Source organism: Antennarius striatus, chromosome 9 (assembly GCF_040054535.1).
Source record: "Antennarius striatus isolate MH-2024 chromosome 9, ASM4005453v1, whole genome shotgun sequence".
NCBI lineage: Eukaryota > Metazoa > Chordata > Actinopteri > Lophiiformes > Antennariidae > Antennarius > Antennarius striatus.
This window is the reverse complement of record NC_090784.1, coordinates 12,341,635-12,360,350: the sequence shown is the minus strand read 5'-3', so window position 1 is coordinate 12,360,350 and position 18,716 is coordinate 12,341,635. Positions and strand designations below refer to the sequence as shown.

The 18,716-nt window shown below is 40.5% G+C and overlaps 3 protein-coding genes across 6 annotated transcripts; 2 read left to right on the top strand and 1 right to left on the bottom strand.

Moving 5' to 3' along the window:
* The first annotated feature begins 770 nt into the window (after positions 1 to 770).
* LOC137600934 (uncharacterized) lies at positions 771 to 8,703 on the top strand. Of its 2 annotated transcripts, none has more exons than XM_068322847.1 (3): positions 771 to 970; positions 2,204 to 2,327; positions 4,002 to 8,703. In XM_068322847.1, exons 2-3 carry the CDS (start codon positions 2,211 to 2,213, stop codon positions 7,497 to 7,499), a joined length of 3,615 nt encoding a protein of 1,204 aa, XP_068178948.1. In that variant the 5' UTR covers positions 771 to 970; positions 2,204 to 2,210; the 3' UTR covers positions 7,500 to 8,703. The 2 variants fall into 2 exon arrangements, with proteins under 2 accessions (XP_068178948.1, XP_068178947.1); XM_068322846.1 differs by having other exon boundaries at positions 776 to 822.
* Positions 8,704 to 8,980: 277 nt separating this feature from the next.
* Positions 8,981 to 10,340, bottom strand: prss1 (serine protease 1). The gene is made up of 5 exons (XM_068324129.1): positions 10,177 to 10,340; positions 9,928 to 10,093; positions 9,489 to 9,742; positions 9,273 to 9,409; positions 8,981 to 9,182 (listed from the first exon to the last, which is right to left on the bottom strand). Exons 1-5 carry the CDS (start codon positions 10,214 to 10,216, stop codon positions 9,033 to 9,035), a joined length of 747 nt encoding a protein of 248 aa, XP_068180230.1. The 5' UTR covers positions 10,217 to 10,340; the 3' UTR covers positions 8,981 to 9,032.
* Positions 10,341 to 14,321: 3,981 nt separating this feature from the next.
* Positions 14,322 to 18,556, top strand: si:ch211-261d7.3 (uncharacterized). Of its 3 annotated transcripts, XM_068324067.1 has the most exons (5): positions 14,322 to 14,427; positions 14,716 to 14,818; positions 15,093 to 15,402; positions 16,302 to 16,727; positions 16,824 to 18,556. In XM_068324067.1, exons 3-5 carry the CDS (start codon positions 15,147 to 15,149, stop codon positions 17,696 to 17,698), a joined length of 1,557 nt encoding a protein of 518 aa, XP_068180168.1. In that variant the 5' UTR covers positions 14,322 to 14,427; positions 14,716 to 14,818; positions 15,093 to 15,146; the 3' UTR covers positions 17,699 to 18,556. The 3 variants fall into 3 exon arrangements, with proteins under 3 accessions (XP_068180168.1, XP_068180169.1, XP_068180167.1); XM_068324068.1 differs by having other exon boundaries at positions 14,716 to 15,402; positions 16,830 to 18,556; XM_068324066.1 differs by having other exon boundaries at positions 14,716 to 15,402.
* Positions 18,557 to 18,716: the final 160 nt, after the last annotated feature.

Below are 18,716 nucleotides of genomic sequence, written 5' to 3'. Positions count from 1 at the left end.
GATCTATGCAAGTACGTCGGGGTAAAATTTTGAATTCAGGGGTGTCGCGGGATGTTGCAGTCTGTGACTCCATTGGTTCTTGTTTTAACTTGTAACATCCAGAGTTCTGGATTCGACTTTCCCCTCGTCGTTCATTCTCTTGACTTCCAGCAGAGGGCGCCGTTTAGCGCGCGAATCATCAGTGACACAAATAAGACATTGTTCTGCGTCCACTTATGATGAGGTAAATAGCGACGGCGATGCAGGATGCGGCGTTCAGGTGCTATTAGTGTTCTGCTGTATAGTGTTTAAGAATTTGCTATAGGTGTTCATAACTCTTACATGAATATTATTTTTCATTTCAATCCGAAAAATAGTTTAATCTATTCATTTAGGAATATACTTTCCCAAGACTCACACATTTAAAATATGCACGATCCTTATAGTAAGATTACGGCATCCTGGGTTTAAATTCGCAGATTTAATTGTTCAAGTGTCATAATAATATAATGACTTACAGTTGTGTGGTGATAATATGCGGTGGTATCTGACATGGCTGTAATGCAAAGATATATCAACAGCATCAAAGTCCACGCACAAATAAAATTCGGTCGCTCAAATATAGAACTGTATTCATCTCACCTTGAAACAACAACGAGAGAACAAACCTCCACTGCTGGTAACATCTTCCAGAAGTTTTGACTCCTAAAACTTCCTACAGTCCCTAAAGTATCTCCTGCTGATCGACACGTTTCGTGTCGCTTTGTTTTGGATACTGACCGCAGCGGAGCTGCCAGCGGGTCCGAACAGGGACGGAGAACCGAGTCCATACATGCAGCTCAGGTCTAAGACAAATGCACGCGTGTAAAAAAGTGCAGAACAACCACTTAATCACGACCGAGCGTGTTTTAGCTAGCTAGCCAATGCTAGCTAATTGAGCAGGGGTCGGTGCATGGCTTCACAGAAACCCGTCTCACTCCATCCTGTGCAGGCAAGCAGTTTGTGTTTATTAGCGACCACCGCGTTTCTGGACCGATGCTGACAAGTACTGGACTGGTGTAAAGACGGGTTTATTATCGGGACACAGTTAAGGTTGAGTTCGTGTGGCTCCAAACGGTAGCTAGCTATCTGGCCTAGCAAACGATGACGACCAACATGTCCAGTCTGTAATCTGAAGATGAAATCGTTTTAATAAGAAGACAATTACGGATGAATAATCTTTATGAAGGGCATTAATTATCGCGCTGGACGCGGTCGTGTTGAGGGAACCCGCTGGGGCTCTTTAGTGATGACGACCTGGAGCCGTTCCGTCGGATGCAGCTCCTCATCAGATGAAGGTTTCTCTTCTGGATCTGTTTAAACCTTTACGGCCATCAAACGTATTTACTTGACCAAACTTTGATTTGTCGACTGGAGTTTGTTCCCCTGCTCCAGAAGTCATAGTTCAAGGAATTAAAACTAGAACGTCTGAGAAAAACAGTGGCAAAAATGAAATCTCACACATCATAATGCGTGAAAGGGGCAGAATATTCCAGTCACGATCCCGCATAAAACAATTTTTAAAAAAAAAAAAAAGGTATTTATTATCCGGAGTCTGTTTGTTTTAAACATATTGTAAGATTTGTTTTACATTATTTGAAATATATTATTTTTTTATTACCGATGGTGTTGGCGTAGTGTTTTGTTCCAGCTGCTGGTGATGTAACTCAGTTCATAATTTCTGAACAATTAAGCAGATTATTCTGTAGAAAAGCATCAGACCTTGATGTGATTTTTAAGAATTTTTAAAGTTATTTGGCTTAAATATTTGTCTTTGACAGAGCTTTTATTCCTTGACATTCATTTGTGAGACGTGGATGTTTTATTCTGACAGTATCAACCTATTTAAAGTCTTTCTAGATTCATTGGTTATTTTGTAAATGCACAATTTAGTTCATTGTGCTTTATGTCAAATTGCGGTATGCTGTAGAAAACATTCAATGCCATTTTTAAAAAATATTGTTCAGCGCTAAACCCACCACCTTTCTCATCCAACAGTTTCCTGTATTAATATCCAACTGGGACACGACTACATATTTTCATTTATATTTTGAAAAAAATGTTCTTTTTTCTGACATAACCTGCAGTCCTGCAGAAATAATTTGTATTATTAATGCATCAATTGGCTGCATACTTTACTGATACTGTGTGAGTTCCAACCTTGTTGTCTGTGTTTAATCCACAGACTTGACATGGGGAGTAAAATGTCCTTCAGCAGAGGAATCAGTGAACAAAATACAATCTCTGAGCTAACTTCTACAGCAGCACATCCTCACAGCTCTGTTCATGCTGCTTCGGACTGCAAGCAGGTAGCTAGCAGAAAGACATTTAGTCAAATTGCACCCAAAGTTATGCCATCTCTAAAAGATTGTGGCTTGACTTTCAGAGCAACTTGCTCATGGAATGCATTTAAGCAATTTCTGAATAAATCCTGAAGCAGAGGGCTTATTCATGGACTTGTGCTACAGTGTTTGGTTTTTTTAATGTACATCTGAAGTTATAAAACTGTAATATTAATGTTTGATTTCATTTTTATCAATATTTTTGTGTTCCGCAACTTTTGGCCTTCAGCTCTGCAGTGCTGTGAAAAACTATATATTCAAGTATAGTGCGTAACCCCTCCCGATTTCTTGTTTTTGTGTAGCTCTTATATAAAAATTGGTGACAAAGGCATTCTAAATTAACACAATATGTAAGTTGTTAATGACAATTGTGCTTAATGAGGTAGAAAGACAATCCAATAACCAAGTCACCAGTGCGAAAAGGTTTTTGCGCCCCAATCTGAATGATTTTTCGACCTTTAAACAACTTCAGTTTGATAGTGAATTCGAGTCTTGGGCATCGCTGTGGCCTCATTGGAGGGTTTGTAAACATGGACTACTCTTTTCAATCCAGTAAAAACGTATCAGTGGGTTAGATATGAGCTTTGATGAAGCCACTCCAAAATTTGCAATGTATTGCTTTTGATCGATCATAAGTAGACTGACATCTTTGACTGGATCATTGTCTCTCTGCTTGACCTGATTGCACCTGACCTCCAACACAAATTTTGATGATCTGACAATTAATTTTTAAAACATTTTTAGTATGAGCAGAATTAAATTTTATTGCAACTTTAGGAAGTCGTCCTGCCCTGAAGCAGCGACACCTATAGATATAATCATGAGTCCAAAGTGAGTTTGAGTCTTTTCATGGAAACGGGGAAACATTCAACTGCAGTTCCTTTTATTTTTTTCTTTGAATCTTCTGTAACCTCCTGAATGAACCTTGCTCAGCTACTGAAGAAATTTTGTAAGATTGACCATTAATGAGAAAGTTCACTACTGTTCTATGTACTGTATTCCATTTTTGTAGATGATGTGCCTTTCTGCGGATATGTGGAACTCCAGAACCTTAAATAGCTTTATAACGCTTCCCACACTGATGTACCTCAGTCATCATCTTCTTTAACTCTTGTTAAATTTCCATTTATTGTGGGTATATTGTGTAATTGGTGACACTGACCACACATCTAAAAGTAGTCTCTTTAAGTGATGGTTGGATTGATCAAGCCTGGGTGTGCCAAGTCCAAACCATCTGTTGATGCAGTTTGGTCAGTGTTTGTTTAGTGTCTGTCAGGAAAAATACTTTTTCTCACTTGTGATTAGATATTGGACAACCTTTTTGAAAAAATATAATTTAAAGCTTAAATTTTATTTTACTCATGTAGCCTGTATTTTTGGTTAAAATTTTGGGTCAAGAATTAAAACAATCATGTATGCAGTGTTAGAGAACGACTACACAAAAACAGAAGAAATCGGTATCAAGTTCAATACTTTTTCTTATCACTGTATGTTTATTTACAATTCTTGGAATGAGATCAAGTTCTTTACAACTGACTAATGTCAGATTCAACGGCATGTAAACAAGGTGTAGACATAGATGAAATTATAAAATGCTATTTGTCAAAATTTATGGCAAATGTAATTTTTGTTTCTTCATAGATACCTGAAGACAAGAAATGCTGTGAGGAAGACCTGGACTCCAAGTGGAGAGAGGAAATGAAAGCCACAAAACTGAGTCAAGTTGCAACTGAATCCCACTCTTTTGGGCACATGGAGTCTGATGGCATGGATAACTCTGGAACAGTAGGTGGAACAGATGGTCAACATGGTGAGCCAAATATAGGGGTGGGAGCAAAGTCTCAAAAGAAATCTGCAAGTGTGTGTAGCTCAACAACAGACAGTCACGGAAAACCTGTGGGAGTCAGAAAACGCGGTCGTCCTCGCAAAAGAAAACCAGTGGTTACTGAGTCAGCTGCTGTTGAGGCGGTACAACACAAAGAAATCAGCACGACAATACCCTTACCAACATGCCTAGAGAAACACAACAATGACAACACACCCAACTCCACAAGCATCCCTTTAGTCAATAGTTTGCCTCATAATGAGATAACAGATCCTCGCACTCTGTCTGATTGTAAAGTAGAAGATGTTGTACCCGTGCCAAAAAGAAAAAGAGGAAGACCAAAAAAATCAGAAAGCATTTCTTCGCCTTCTCCTGCTCCTCCCCCTAACATTAGAGTCAGCGGACTTGCACAGAGACTAAGGAGTAGAGACGAACAGCCTCAAACACAGGATTTAAACATTGAATCCAACAGAAAGGACCCCACACACCCTGAAACAAGTCCTGCGGAAAGTAGTAAGACCTTGAGCAATCGGGGTCGTAAAAGAAGAAAGGCAGCACTGGTCAGACAGCCGGTTGCTGAACAGCAAATTCCAGCTAAAGTGTCCAAACTGGATGTTTACCAGGAGGCCCCATCAGTGATCAATAATGAGCCCAGTTCTGGGGAGACAGCAGAGGCAGAAAAGCAGGTGGAAGCAAAGACTGTCAACCAAGTGACTGATGGCGATAAAATAGACGATCATCTCCCCCCACAGTCTGGTGATGGACTAGAGCAGCAGACGGAACAAGAGGAAGGAAAGGAAGGGGCATTATTACAGATAGAACCAACTTCACAGCCAGCAGCTGAGAGTGAAGTCGCTCTTTCTGAAGAATTGAATAGTCTGAACTTGGAAAAACCTACTCAAATTGATGAGCCTGAAGTAGCACAGTCAGCTGACAAGAGTGGCAAAGAAGAGGCACAATTAGAAATCAGTCCTGAATCTCCAAGGAGTGCGGTCGTACAGAATACAGAAGCGACGAGCACAGATGTTGCAACGTCTTCTGAACCACCACCTAAACCTGATGAGGACCTTCCTCCTGTGAAAAGTGAGGATATAGACCTAGATCTGGATCATGTAAATAGTGTGTCAATGTCAAGTACATCTTTACATCATGATTCTAACGCTATAGTTAAAGCTGAGGGTTCAAACTATCTGCAAAACACTTTCAAACGCAAGAGAGGTGGGAAGAGGAGGAGAAGGAGGAGAACAAGTAATGTTTTGCTACCGGGACCACAGCTTGTTGAGGGCGAGGAAGGCGACAATAATACTCAACAAACAAGTGAAGGTGGTGATATGGAAAACATTGGCAGCACAAATGACAACATAAACGTAATCTACACTAAAAAAGGAGGAAAAACATTGTTGAAATGTGGTTACTGTGGACAGGTGTGTAAATTTCTGTCACAGTTCATCATCCATCAGCGTGTTCACACAGGAGAAAGACCTTTCAAATGCCCTGAATGTGACAAAGGTTTTAGCAAAAACTCCAACTTAAATCTGCATCTCAAAACACACAAGAAGAACAACTTATATCAGAAATGTCCAGTTTGCAACATAAACTTCTCGTGCTCTGAGTATGCTTCTCATTTGAAGTTGCATACAGATGTCCCGGACCAGGATTCTGAGAGCAACAAGTCAGAAAAGCAGCAGGGAGGGGTTGATGTTAAAAACAGTCCTACTCCAGAGCCCCCAGAAAAGAAAGAAAGGAAAGTGTGCCAGTACTGCGGTAAAACATTTCGTTTTCCCTCTGCCCTCATCAGACATGTGCGTGTCCACACTGGGGAGAAGCCTTATAAATGTGACATATGTGGCAAGGCTTTTGGTCAGGCCTATTTCCTCCGTGTTCATGAGCTGACACACTGGTCTGTGAAGCGTTACAACTGCACACGTTGTGAAAAATCATTCACTCATTATAGCAACGCGAAAAATCACACTTGCAGACCTTTGGTGAGCAACAGTGATTTGCAACCCAACAGGCACATAAAACCATCACTAACGTACACTTGCCACATCTGCAAGAATGTTTTTGACAGTCTGCAGGACTTCAACAGCCATATGAGAGACCACACAGGTACAAAACTTTATCGCTGCATATACTGTGACAAGCTTTTTGGTGTTCTGTCTGAATTTAACGCTCATCGCACTGAGTGTAGAATAGGAAAAACTGCCTCCAGTTCTGCCATAAAGGAAGAGGAGACAATGTCATTAATACCATATACAGTGCCTAGACGAACATGGTCTTCAAGACAGAATTCAGCCGCCTCTGTCACGGCTGCAAGTTCTGAACCACAGAGAAAAGCATCACAGACAAGCCGCAAGAAACGCATTACTAACCTGAAGAAACCGTTTCAGTCAACAGTCATACCAGCACACCCTCTATCACACTTTGTGTCCAAATTAAACAACCTAGACAACCGCTCAGACCCCAGGAAATATATATGCCCGAATTGTGGGAGACTGTTCAGACACATGGGCAGACTGCGAGCCCACATGCTGACTCATGCACCCGGTCAAAGTTACACCTGTGCCTGCTGTGGTAAGACTTTAGGAAACTGGAAGAAACTGTGGCACCATCAGAGAGTCCATCGACAGAGACGTGGCCGTTTCACTTGTCCCCGTTGTGGACGAGGTTTCCGATTTGTTGAGCAATACAAGAAACATATGAGTGAGCATCCCGAGTTCCAGTGGATTCAGGTCAGGCCCAAGAAAGCCTTTCTACCCTACCAGTGTGACCAGTGCAGAAGCAGCTTTAAGACTCTTGACATGCTGTTCAGTCACCAGCTTTGCCATCCCTCAACACAAGACATGCACAAGGATGCAGACTTTGATTTATCCATAGATGATCCTTCTGCACAGTCCAGCACAAAAGTTGTTGGAGGTCCTGTGAACAACCACATTGTCACGCTGCATCCAGAACAAAAAACGCATCTCCTGAACCCCGTATCCAAACATCCAGAGTCAGTTCCTCACAAGTCGCCCATAGTGCCCAAGAATTCCTTTGTCCAAAATGAAGGAAGGGATGTAAGTAAATCATTTCATCATCCTGGCAAACACTCAGTCCAAAACAGAGGAAACGTCCAAGGAGTAGATGAAAAGTGTCTTGGAAAATCAAGTGCTCCCTTGAAAACTGTTCAAACACACACCACCCAAAATGCCAGCGCATCGAGGGAAGGGTCTTCAGATGGTATTACATGTGCCGTGTGTGGTAATGCATATTCTGCCATACCAGATCTATATCAACATTATTTGCAGCATGCTAGAGGTGAGGTGTTTTGAACCCACATGGCTATTTGGTCCCCCTCTATCTACTTTTTTCAATATACAGTATACATATTTGATAACAGGAGTCTTGAACTCATACAGTAGACGATACAGAAATGTGTTGTAAATGTGGAACTATTAAGGGAATTGAAATACATTCAGAGGGATTTGAACATTTATTCAGCTAATTATGTCAATTTTCAAATTGAAAACACAACAAATGTTTTTTAAAGAAAGACACTGAAGGTAGAAACTACAAACTATTTAGTTTCTACAATTTCTCTTATCACAAAAAAGGAAAAACTACAGATAGAGGAACATTGGCTGTGCCGGGAGCCGCTGCGACTCAGCATGAGAATGATGACGCACATATTTGGTTGATTCTTTTAGTCATTTATTCATTTATGTAAAGAAATTCGCATCAGAAACAAACAAAAAAAAGATTTTGTTTAAGTACTGGTTTTGGAATATTTAAGTTACACAAATGACATAACCTCTGAAAAGTTTTGAGTTGTGTTTATCTTTGTTGCCTTGAACTTCCTGACATCTTTGTTTCTAATTCCTACATGACCAGTCAGTCAGCAGTAGAGTTCATCCAGTAACACCTTCTTGCTGTGAAAAGTTCATTACAACAAGTGACATCTTTGCAAATTTATTTTTAAGATTTATGATGAATTGTCTTTTCAATGAATAATAACAATTAAGTGGACAGCACCCATGGATTTTATACATTTCAAATATTACCTCACCTCAATAAGTAAATTCATTGATGACTGTGGATAATCCTGTGTGTTTGTTATGCAGGTCAATTGTTGTGTTACATGTATGAAAGTGTAGCTGTTGTTCAAAATGTTTCAGAGGCAGTGTTTAGATGTCCAAACATTTATGTTTAGATGTCCAAAGAGGACATGTCAGCATTTTATATTAAAAAACAGGAAGCAGGTGTTAGCATTTTTATGTGTCTATCAAAAAAAAATTCTTTATGGATTCATTTGATGGCTAATTCTACACAAACGCACATTCTACACTGGAAAAATAGAGTTGGAAAGCAGTGTTGTTGAGCATCCTGTACTGTTTACAGCACTTGGAAAAATTCTCTCATTTCAGTGTCACATTTTGTTACTGTCTAAAAGAACATTAAAACTGTTTACCACATGGATACCCTGCTCTGTTGTATATGAAATTATGTTATAGTTTGTCTTAAAGCCAATAAAAGTCTCTTGAATATGTCTTTCATTTATAAGATTTGAAATACGTCGTCATCCTGTGTTAAATATGGAAATTTCTATATTAGAAACTAGAATGCTAGGGTATTAATACTATATATTTTTTAAAAGCACTACCTTTAATTGAACATGTACTGTATATCGAATCCTGGCAAACAAGTTAACTCGTAGATTAAATTCTACCAAAGTTGAGTAACTGATTGTAAATGTTGATCAAGTGTGCAACACTTAAATAAGTACAGTAATCAAGTAGATGAAATGTTTGCATTTTCTATTTATTAAAGACACTTAAAGTTTTCGCTCCAGTGACAAAGACGGAGCTTTAGTTTGAGGCCATGGTGCTGCGGATCCAGGAGTTGTAGTTGCAGACCTTGGTGTAGACTCCAGGCCTGTCCCTCTGGGCGCAGCCATAACCCCAGGACACCACACCCTGCAGCTGACCATTGCAAACCACAGGGCCACCAGAGTCTCCCTAACAGGACAAGGATGGACAACGTGAGAAGGGGCATCATGAAGACCAGCGTGTCCTCTTAAAGACAGAGACCATAAATGTCACTGGTACCTGGCAGGAGTCTTTGCCTCCCTCGAGGAATCCAGCACAGAACATGTTGGAGGTGATCTGTCCGGGGTAGGATCTCATACAGCTGCTGTCACTCAGGATGGGGGCATCCAGGCACATCAGACGATCGGGGTAATAGCCTAAAAATGAACAGAACACCTAGGTTTCTATACCCCGTCATGTAGGAAAACATTTCCCTGTCCTTTCCTTCTTACTGACTTCCAGAGCCGCTGGTGTTTCCCCATCCAGAGATCAGACAGCGGGTTCCAGCGCTGGCACAGGTGGAGGGCAGAGACACGGTGCGCACATAGTTGTTCAGGGTGGCGGGCTTGCTCAACTTGATCAGCATGATGTCGTTGTCCAGGTTGCGGCTGTTGTAGCGGGGGTGACGAATGATCTTAGCAGAATTAATGAACTGCTCTGTGTTCTCATTGACCGCAATATTGTGCTCACCAAGACGCAACTGGATGCGGCTGCAGAGAGAAAGACAGGAGTTGGCCAACGTGAAAATGTGATGTTTCACCTACAATGAGGAATTCCTAGATTAATCACACTGTAGATTGAATGAATGATCATGTTAGGCACAAGGTTTTAGTTTCATCAGCCTTCGGAGCTGCTGGTCTGGATAATTTCTGGCTTCATCATAAACTACACTCACCTCTTGTAGCAGTGAGCAGCAGACACCACCCAGGTGCTGGAGATCAGAGAGCCCCCACAGAAGTGGTAGCCAGAGTTCAGAGACACCTGGTAGGCCACAGAGTTTTTCCTGCACTCATAACCTCCAACAATCTTGTCATCATCATCACCATCAATGGGAGCAGCATCTGATAAAAGGAGGGAATTTGCCACGTTTTTTTTCCTGGAGGACAGTTATTTGAAACGTGCTAAAGAGTAAATTCATACTCACATGCCGCTGCGAAGAGAGCCAGCAGAATAAAAGCCTTCATGGTGGTTCCTGTCTGGGGAGTCAGTGTCAGCTCGTCTCACGCAGGTCCTTTTAAACCAAGTCTCTGCTCCATTATCTGATGGGCCAAGGACATGTATTTCCATGTTGTTGTTTTTAAAAAACTATTTTCCTGCAGAGTGAAACGTGTGAAAACACATCTGGAAGTAAAGTCAACATATTGATAATGTGAGTTTTAGTCCTTAGAGCCCTGAGTTTATGTCTATCATTCAAATAACTACAGAAACAAATCTATTTTATGCATTTATCTAAAGTATTTTTCTCTATGCATTATATCAAAAGTTTGTCATTGTATTTAATTGTTATTTAAAACATTTTAATTGAACCAAATAGTATATAAATGGATTTGCACAATTGCATAATTACTATATTGATTAATGTTGAATATTTAAACTTTGAGGTTTGGATACTAAGAACCGCTTCATATTATTCTTAATTATCATGTTGATTAGCTATAACACTTGTGTACATACGTGTTAAAGCTAAAGCAACATAACCATAGTGATTATGGAACACGTAAATTTTCCAAAGTAAAAAACCAAAGATCTCCATCTTCATCTGGAGTGGTCATCTTTCTCAGTTGTTCAATAGAAGCTTTATGAAGGGAAACATTGCTTCTACACACATTGTCGATATTTCTCTATGTGTATCTCCATACTTCATTGTTTAATCATGAATAGATCTCAACACCAGTAAATGATGAAAAACAATAAAGACCTCAAAAATGTGTTAGAGAAAATATATTTTTAATCCATGCACATCGTCACTTAGCTCAGTGACTTAATTCAGGGTTTTTTCTATTTAAAAATGTTTTTTGTCTGTGTAACCCATCAGGAATGCTTTCTGTTTAAGAAGTCTTGCGTTTAATTGGAGGAAATGTTACTGATAATTCAGGGGTTGTAGTAAATGAGAATCCTGCCCTCTTCATCAACTGTACTGTCTGATTAAAGCAGAGGAATCGACCACAAATTTTCTTTTGAGGGACAAAATCTTTCACAGAAATCTTGAATCAAATATTAAACCTTGTCACATGGACAAATAAGATTGACCCACATGGAGCCCAAAATAAAATAATCATTGTTCATCCTGCACAGGCCCTTCTACAAACACTCTTGTTATCCCTTATCCCATTGGTCAAAGACATATATTTCCATTTCCAGCATTCTTCTGCTGATCATTGTGTGAAATAGCGTCTGGAAGATGAGAACCAACTTCTCAGTGAAACGAGTAAAGGTCTCAACTCCAGCCTGCACACTAAGCCTCTACAGCCCGTAAACCTATTGATGTTTGCAGTTTAAAATCATGACACATATTAACTGTCCTTTGACTCCTGGTTATCTTCCAATAAAATTACACTAATACTACAACACGTTAGTTCAACAGTGTGCAAGAATTTTTTATCTTTCAGTTACAATGGGGGGGGGGGGTCACCGACATGTCAACTGTCATGGAAAATTGCCTCCTTAAATTTCTGAATAAGGAGACGATTACTACTACTGAAATGAGAATAAAGACTTAGAAAAGTAAAATTTGTTTTTGTAATTTTATGCAAAATTCTGGGAATCAGTTCACACAAGCAGCAGGCAGATTAAAGGAAGTGAGTGAATAGTGGAGATATCTTTGTATCCTATGTAAGAGTGTTGCATTGTGACCTCTGGTGCCTATGCAATTCTGAATAGTTTGGACCTGATCCTAATTGGGCTCTGGGTAAATGATTTGCTGTCTTTGAGAAAATACTTAATCATTAACATGTAGACATAATAGTTAATACATGATTATACAAGAAACAGCAAAATATCATAACGTAATATTTTACTCACACAACTGAAAGTTTTCTTACTTGCTTTTGCTTTGATGCAGAAGATGTGAAAATAAATGAAATTTCTAAAATTGTGTATAATTGTTAAATTACAATTTAAATTCAATTTATATGTTAATACACATTTTTTCTGTGAGGATATTGTCATAAATTATTGTGTGTTGATACTACCTGTGGCTGTTCATTTCTACTGTACATTTAAAGAAGATCAAAAGCTAGCTTCTGATATTTCTGTGTTATTTTTACACTGCATACATTTTTAAATAGTTTTTGATGTGTTGACAAATAAACATATTACTGTAACAGTTTCATACAAATTTGACTTGTTTTCTCTGGTCTTTTCTCATCTGATTCTCTTCAATGTTAAATCCAAACTGTCATTGAGAAAGCTTGATGTCATTCATTTGTTTTATTGAAACAGTCATTAAAAGATGCCCCAGTGGACAGAACTTAGTTGGCGGCCATGGTGCTGCAGATCCAGTTGTAGTTGCAGAGTACAACTACACTGGGTTTATATAGACTTATCTAACGCTCAAGGATTTTGCAAAGTGCATTTCACACGGATTAAATATTGTCCACCCTGGGAACTAGCAATATGCTTAAGATAAACACACATGAATTTCCATTAATTTTACGCTGACACTGCAGATCCATAAACAGGTGCAGATCTCACCAGCCCTACACTACTCCTGTGTTTATAATAAGAAACCAAATGAAACAAATGTGGATGTCAAACTCTGTTTATAGTTATTTTCCCTCCATTAGTTTTAATTTTAATTTCCTGTTTACTGCTCTGTGGAGCGATGGCACAAAATGATGAGACAGCATCTGGCTGTGCTGCATGGTCACAGCTGGTCGTAGCAGAAAATACATCCTTACAAAGTTCTAAAGAGGCAGTGTTCAGTTAAAACGGAGTTTCATGTTACAGTTTGGAAAAACACATGTAATAGTTGTCATGTGGAGCTACTTCAACTGTTCTTGTGTAAATTAGTTATTGCAAACCTATTATTAAGAAGTTCATTTTGCCAGACCCACTGTGCAAGAGGGACTTCTGAATAATAACGTTTTCAACTGTATGTAAATCCACTGTGCTTTCGTCAAGAGTATTTATATCAAAGTAAACTACCACAAAATAATTCTTTCACATTATATTTGATAAAATCAAATTTCTTGAAGGCACTGGGTTAAATGTTATGGATAATGAAAGGAACTGAGACTATGAAAACAGTGATTCTGTTGCAATATAGCTTATAGTCAAATACCAGAGGAATCAGAGTCAGAATCAGAAAGGTTCAGTTTTACAATGGGCAGTGTGCAAAAACTACACATCAACAGTGGAATTTTCATGCTGATTCACAATTGCGAGGTGAGTGTGTACATCCTGATGGATGTATGGACTTTAACACTTGTATTGATTTTAACATCGTGTCTCCTGGGAGGAGGACCGAGTGGCAGTGGGGGACCCATTGGTGAGGCCCACGGCAGAAGGGAAGAAAACTGTTCTTCCTGTTAGGTCATGATGAACTGCAGCCTCCTGCCAGAGGGAAAGGATTTGAACAGACTGTCAGAGGTGGGGAGGAGTCAAACACAATCCAAGGGTCAGACACAGGTCGAGCTTCTTCAGCTGCAACAAGAAGAACATTTGGTTTAGCTCCATCATCCAAGAGAACCTCAAAGTTCTTCAGCTAGAGACAGTCAGATACTAATTCACGTCAGGGATTTCACTATCATTGTACTGAATTACGTTTGGGCACCGTTTTGTTTTGCATTTTCAGCAGATCTCCTACACTCTGAAGAGTAATGACAGAACTGTGCTGAACTGCACACCCTTCATACCAACACACACAATGCTGCCACAATATGAATGGTCTAGTTATCTTTGTTTATTACACCATTGCCATACATTTTTATATTGCACATATCTGTTTACTGTGTGTTTTAATGTTAGTGTTAGCTTTCTGTGTATTGAGTCTGTTTGTTTCTCTTTGCACTCCATTTCTTTTTTGCGCACCAACCCTGCTTTATGTACCTTTAATTGCCCCTTGGGGACAAATAAAGTTTTTTGAATTTGAATTGTATTTGGAACTAATGTGAAATTGTGACGTGTGTTTGTACTGTAAATCCTCACACCTCAAACTCTGCTTCTCTCTTGATTTGTTCAGGACCCGATTTTCTCCTACTTTACTTTTGACACAACAGTTTATTCACTGGGACAAATCTCAACATTTGCAACATCTGATTGGTTCCTGACTATCGCCCCGTCCGTGACGTAATCCGTAAGCGACGGTGTTCGGCTTGTGTGTCGACTGCTGTACCAACAGCTGCACCAAACGTGTTTTGGTTTTGTTTTGCCTCCCATGTGCAGCTATCATGAGGTAAGACTCACTCCGGTGGCCGCTTCCTGGTCGCAGCTGCTCGGTTGTCGCTCGGCCGCTGCATGACTCCAAACCGTGGCGCCTGTTAGCTCACGGCTAGCTCCATGGCAGGATCAGCACCTAATGTATGCGGGATGCGCAAGCATTGCGGATGTAGTCCTCAAAAAAAATTTGCGCATCGATGCGACAGAATACAGCAGTCAACGTCGATGAGAAAAACAAAAAAAACTACATCTGTTATAGAATGATTGTGAGTTCTGTGTTTTGTTGTTGTGTTTGCATCTGCAGGAGTTTCTCCCCCTGGATGAAGCATCCCGCTGCACAACAGCTGGACGTGTGGATGTAGTTGTTGCGCTGCTTCCACACACTGAGTTAACGTTTTCAGAAAGATGTCAGTATAAATGAAATCATGGAAAACACCTTAAATGGTTATAGCTGGCCTTAACTGTCAGTGATGCTGCGTCAGTGATTTGGATCATTTGAATAATGGTGTCAAGAATGGTGTCAGGACGCTTTGATTAGGCAGCTTCTATGAAACCACACCATAGTGTGTGTGTGAGTTATTCCCTAAAAAGGTTAATAACTATCAGATAGAATGTATCAAAGGGTTCCAATGAATTTATTTATAATGTTGGTGATATTTTGAACTTGTATGAATGGGGCAGAAGCTGCCAGAATCAGAATTGGCCAGCCAGTCAGTTCTGCTGTAACTCTGACCCATGACTGAGTACTACGAGGAGGGGGGGCTGCTGTATGAGCAATCACCTCCCATGCACATCAAAGTGGAGTCTCCAGAGGGACCCTTTGGAGGTGGAGCCTCAGAAAACGGCTTCCCCAGGGAAGATGAAGACTCAGAGGGCAGCTGTGACCAGAGCAGTGGATTACCAGGAGGACTCCCCTTCAATGTCGTAGTGGTGCATCCAAACATCATGGCACCAGGCATGTCTTCAGACGACCTCTTGTCAATTGAACAAAGTAAGTTTGGGATCAATTTAATTTCCTTGCTTATTTGTAAACTCTTACAGAAAATCAAACTTATAGTCGGGACAGAGTGTGAAATATATGTAAATCTCCATTGTGTATTAGGTTCTCGATGTTTTTACTGAACTCATCACACAGGAAAAGTGCAACCAGCACCAGTACCTCAAAGTCCACCAAGGCTCGGTTTCAGAAAAAGCTCTGGTACATCTTACAGTCCATCACAGTGGCCTGACTTGATTACTGTGGTGGGATTTGAGCATTATGTAGACCTTTGTCTGACTCTATCTCACATTTACAGCAGATCATAGCAGCTAACGACTCACTACCATCTACTAGAGATGATTCTTCCTCATCGAGGTAGTTTTTCCCCGCCACTGTCGCTTATGCTTGCTCTGAAGGGTTCAGTTGGGTTTTTCTGTCTGTTAAAACGCTTTGAAATGTCTGTTGCCATGATTAAGCGCTATATTAATAAAACTTGATTGATTGATTGATAAAGGGGGTATAAATGTTAGTCCGTCATAATCAGGAAAAGTACGTTGTGTGTTAAAATAGTGAAAAACACTATAAAATCTGTGTATTTGGTGTATTTAAGTTGTTCTACGTTGCTTGTAAGTCAAAAAGCAGTTTCTTCATCCGTGTGCAAAGGAACAGCAACCCATTAATGGAAATTTAAAAACACAGCATTTTGTTTCACAAACACATTTTGCTCCAGTGGAATCTTGGATTTCAAAACTCAAATTAAGATGAATTTTGATCTTAAAATTACGTTGTTGACAATAGCTTGAGTTAATACAATCGAATTAACATACATTTCTCTTCCTCACACATTATTTTTGACTTTTTCGAATTAAATTTCCATGTTTTTTCTACCCTCTCCTCACCTCTCTCTACAGACAGAGCTATGTCTGCTGCGTTGGCTGCTAGCGGTGCCGGGAAAAGAAAAAGTCGTTTCAGTGGAGCGGAACTGGAGGTGTTGGTGTCTGAGGTCACTCGGTGCGAAGGAGAACTCTTTGGTCCTGCTGGCAGGCTCCGACGGCGGGAGAGGGAGCGTATCTGGGCAGGAATTCTGGAGAGGGTCAACGCTGTGTCCAGAGTCCCACGTACCCTACGAGAGGTGAAGAAACGCTGGGATGATCTGAAGAGACGCAACGGAGGTCGACTAGCAGACGCTCGCCACCGCAGCTGTTACCTTCCATCCAGTCGAAGCGCGTCAATGCTGGGGCGTCCTTCACAAACAAGTCCCAGACTTCAACAAGCCAGACAAAAGCAAAGTACCAGACCAAAGCCCAGTTTCCCATGCTTCCCTGACTCTGATACAGGTAAAAATAAGTTACCTGATTACTTGGCTGCATATGTTTTGTAGATTCAGTAGAAAAATCTGCCGTTCATTGTCCACTTACAATACTTTTTTGTAGCTGTAGGAGTGGATGGATCAGAAAGGGATGGTTTGGAGAAGGATGAGGACAATCCTGAGCGAGACATTGGAGAACCTGAGTGTGAACCAGAGAATAGCATGGAGGACAAACTGGGACTGGGGCTGGGTCTGGGTATTGGACCACCACCTCCATCAGAACGATGGCTGCCTCCTTCTCCGCTCTACAGTGCCCCTTTCCTGAATGGTAGTCCTCAGCCCAGCAGTCCTCAGCCGTCACTGGGAGCGCAGCAGGGTCCTCTTGAAGCCCCTCTACGCAGCTCCTGGCTTGAAGATGAGCTCCGAGGGTTAGGGGAAGCAGCGATCCAACTGGGAAACAGTGTAGAAAAGAGTTTGCGGGAGTTCAGTGACAGTTTCAGACAGGACATGAGAACACTTGTCGCTTCACACGAGACGTTAGCAGTCAGTCTGCAACAAAACAACATCCTCTTGCAGAGACTGTTAGGAGTGCTCGAGGCTCAACAACAGCCACAGCAGCATCGTGGACAACAAGCACACCAATCACAAACATCTCATCAGCACTTACAGTCGCAGCCTCCTCTGCAGCAGCAGCAGCTACAACATGCGGAGCAGCGGGAGCAGCAAACATCACAGCGGACTGAAGCACCTCTTCAAACACAAGTCCGACAGCAGCAGCAGCTACAGGATCAGTCGCAGCAGCACCAGACGCAAATACAGCAGCAGCCACTCGCTGCCCATCACTCTGATAATCAGTCAGCTGTAGTGGGGGTACCTGCATCATCGTCCCCAAACAAACACGTCGCTTTTCCCTCGGCTCCATCCACAGACACAAATGGAAGTGTGCAGAGGCCACGGCGAGGACGAGTTGTTGATCACAGGCGTAGAAGACGCCGTTGAATGCTTAGAAACTGCAAGTTTATGTCATGCTTATTTGATGCTTCAAAATGTAATGAGAATTCTGCTCCTTTATTTGATTTGCGATATTTCTTTAATACAAGCTAAAGGATTTGGAGCTGTAAGCTCCATTTCAAATCCTGTTCACACTTGCTTTCAGAAAGAATTTGGTAATAAATCAGATACATGAGGTAATAGGGTGGCCTTAATATTAGCTTTTGCTCCACAGACATGCATTCTGATTCTCGTGCTAGAAGCCTGCTACAAACAGTTTCTCTCTGGAATGATAACTCCACTCATGAGACTTTTAATATCAAGACAGCATCAAACTGTCTGTTGACATTTAATATTCATGACACTTTATGAGCTTACTGGATCAATACTGTCTCATTTCTCTTTATACACTAACTGCATTGTCCTAAACTACTTGTAATCTGCAGTTACCTTATATTGTAGTTATATAGATATAATTACTTGCTAATCTATGCGTGTGCTTTTTTAACAGTTTCAAGATACATACGTACGTTGCTGGCTTTGATTGGACAATTAAGTTAGACTGTATTCTGTTTAAAGAGTGTTTTGAGACAAAAGTGCTGCGTTTTAACGGACTGACATTTTACATCAGCAGTAGGCTTATGACTTTAACTTGTATGTTTCTGGTGACATTTAAAATCAAACATAAATATGTAGGAGGTATTTATTATAATTATTGCATGTAGTATGATGAATGTGTTTGTAGATAGTTGCCAAAAAACGCATTTGGCCATCATCTACGTAGGTGCACAATTTATAATTTGCAGATAGCCACTCTTCAGATGAAATGTAACCAAACTACAATAAAAGTCAGGCATGAACTGCAAATAAATCAGGATGATCGCTTGTGGGTTTGTCACTTGGTACTACACTGTGTATAAAAGAAGTTAATTATTTCTAATTGTGTTGAAAATGTTATGTTTACGTTGTAAGGGAAGTGTTGTATGCGTTCGGCGAAATCATTTCCTGATGAATTCGCTTGTTCTAA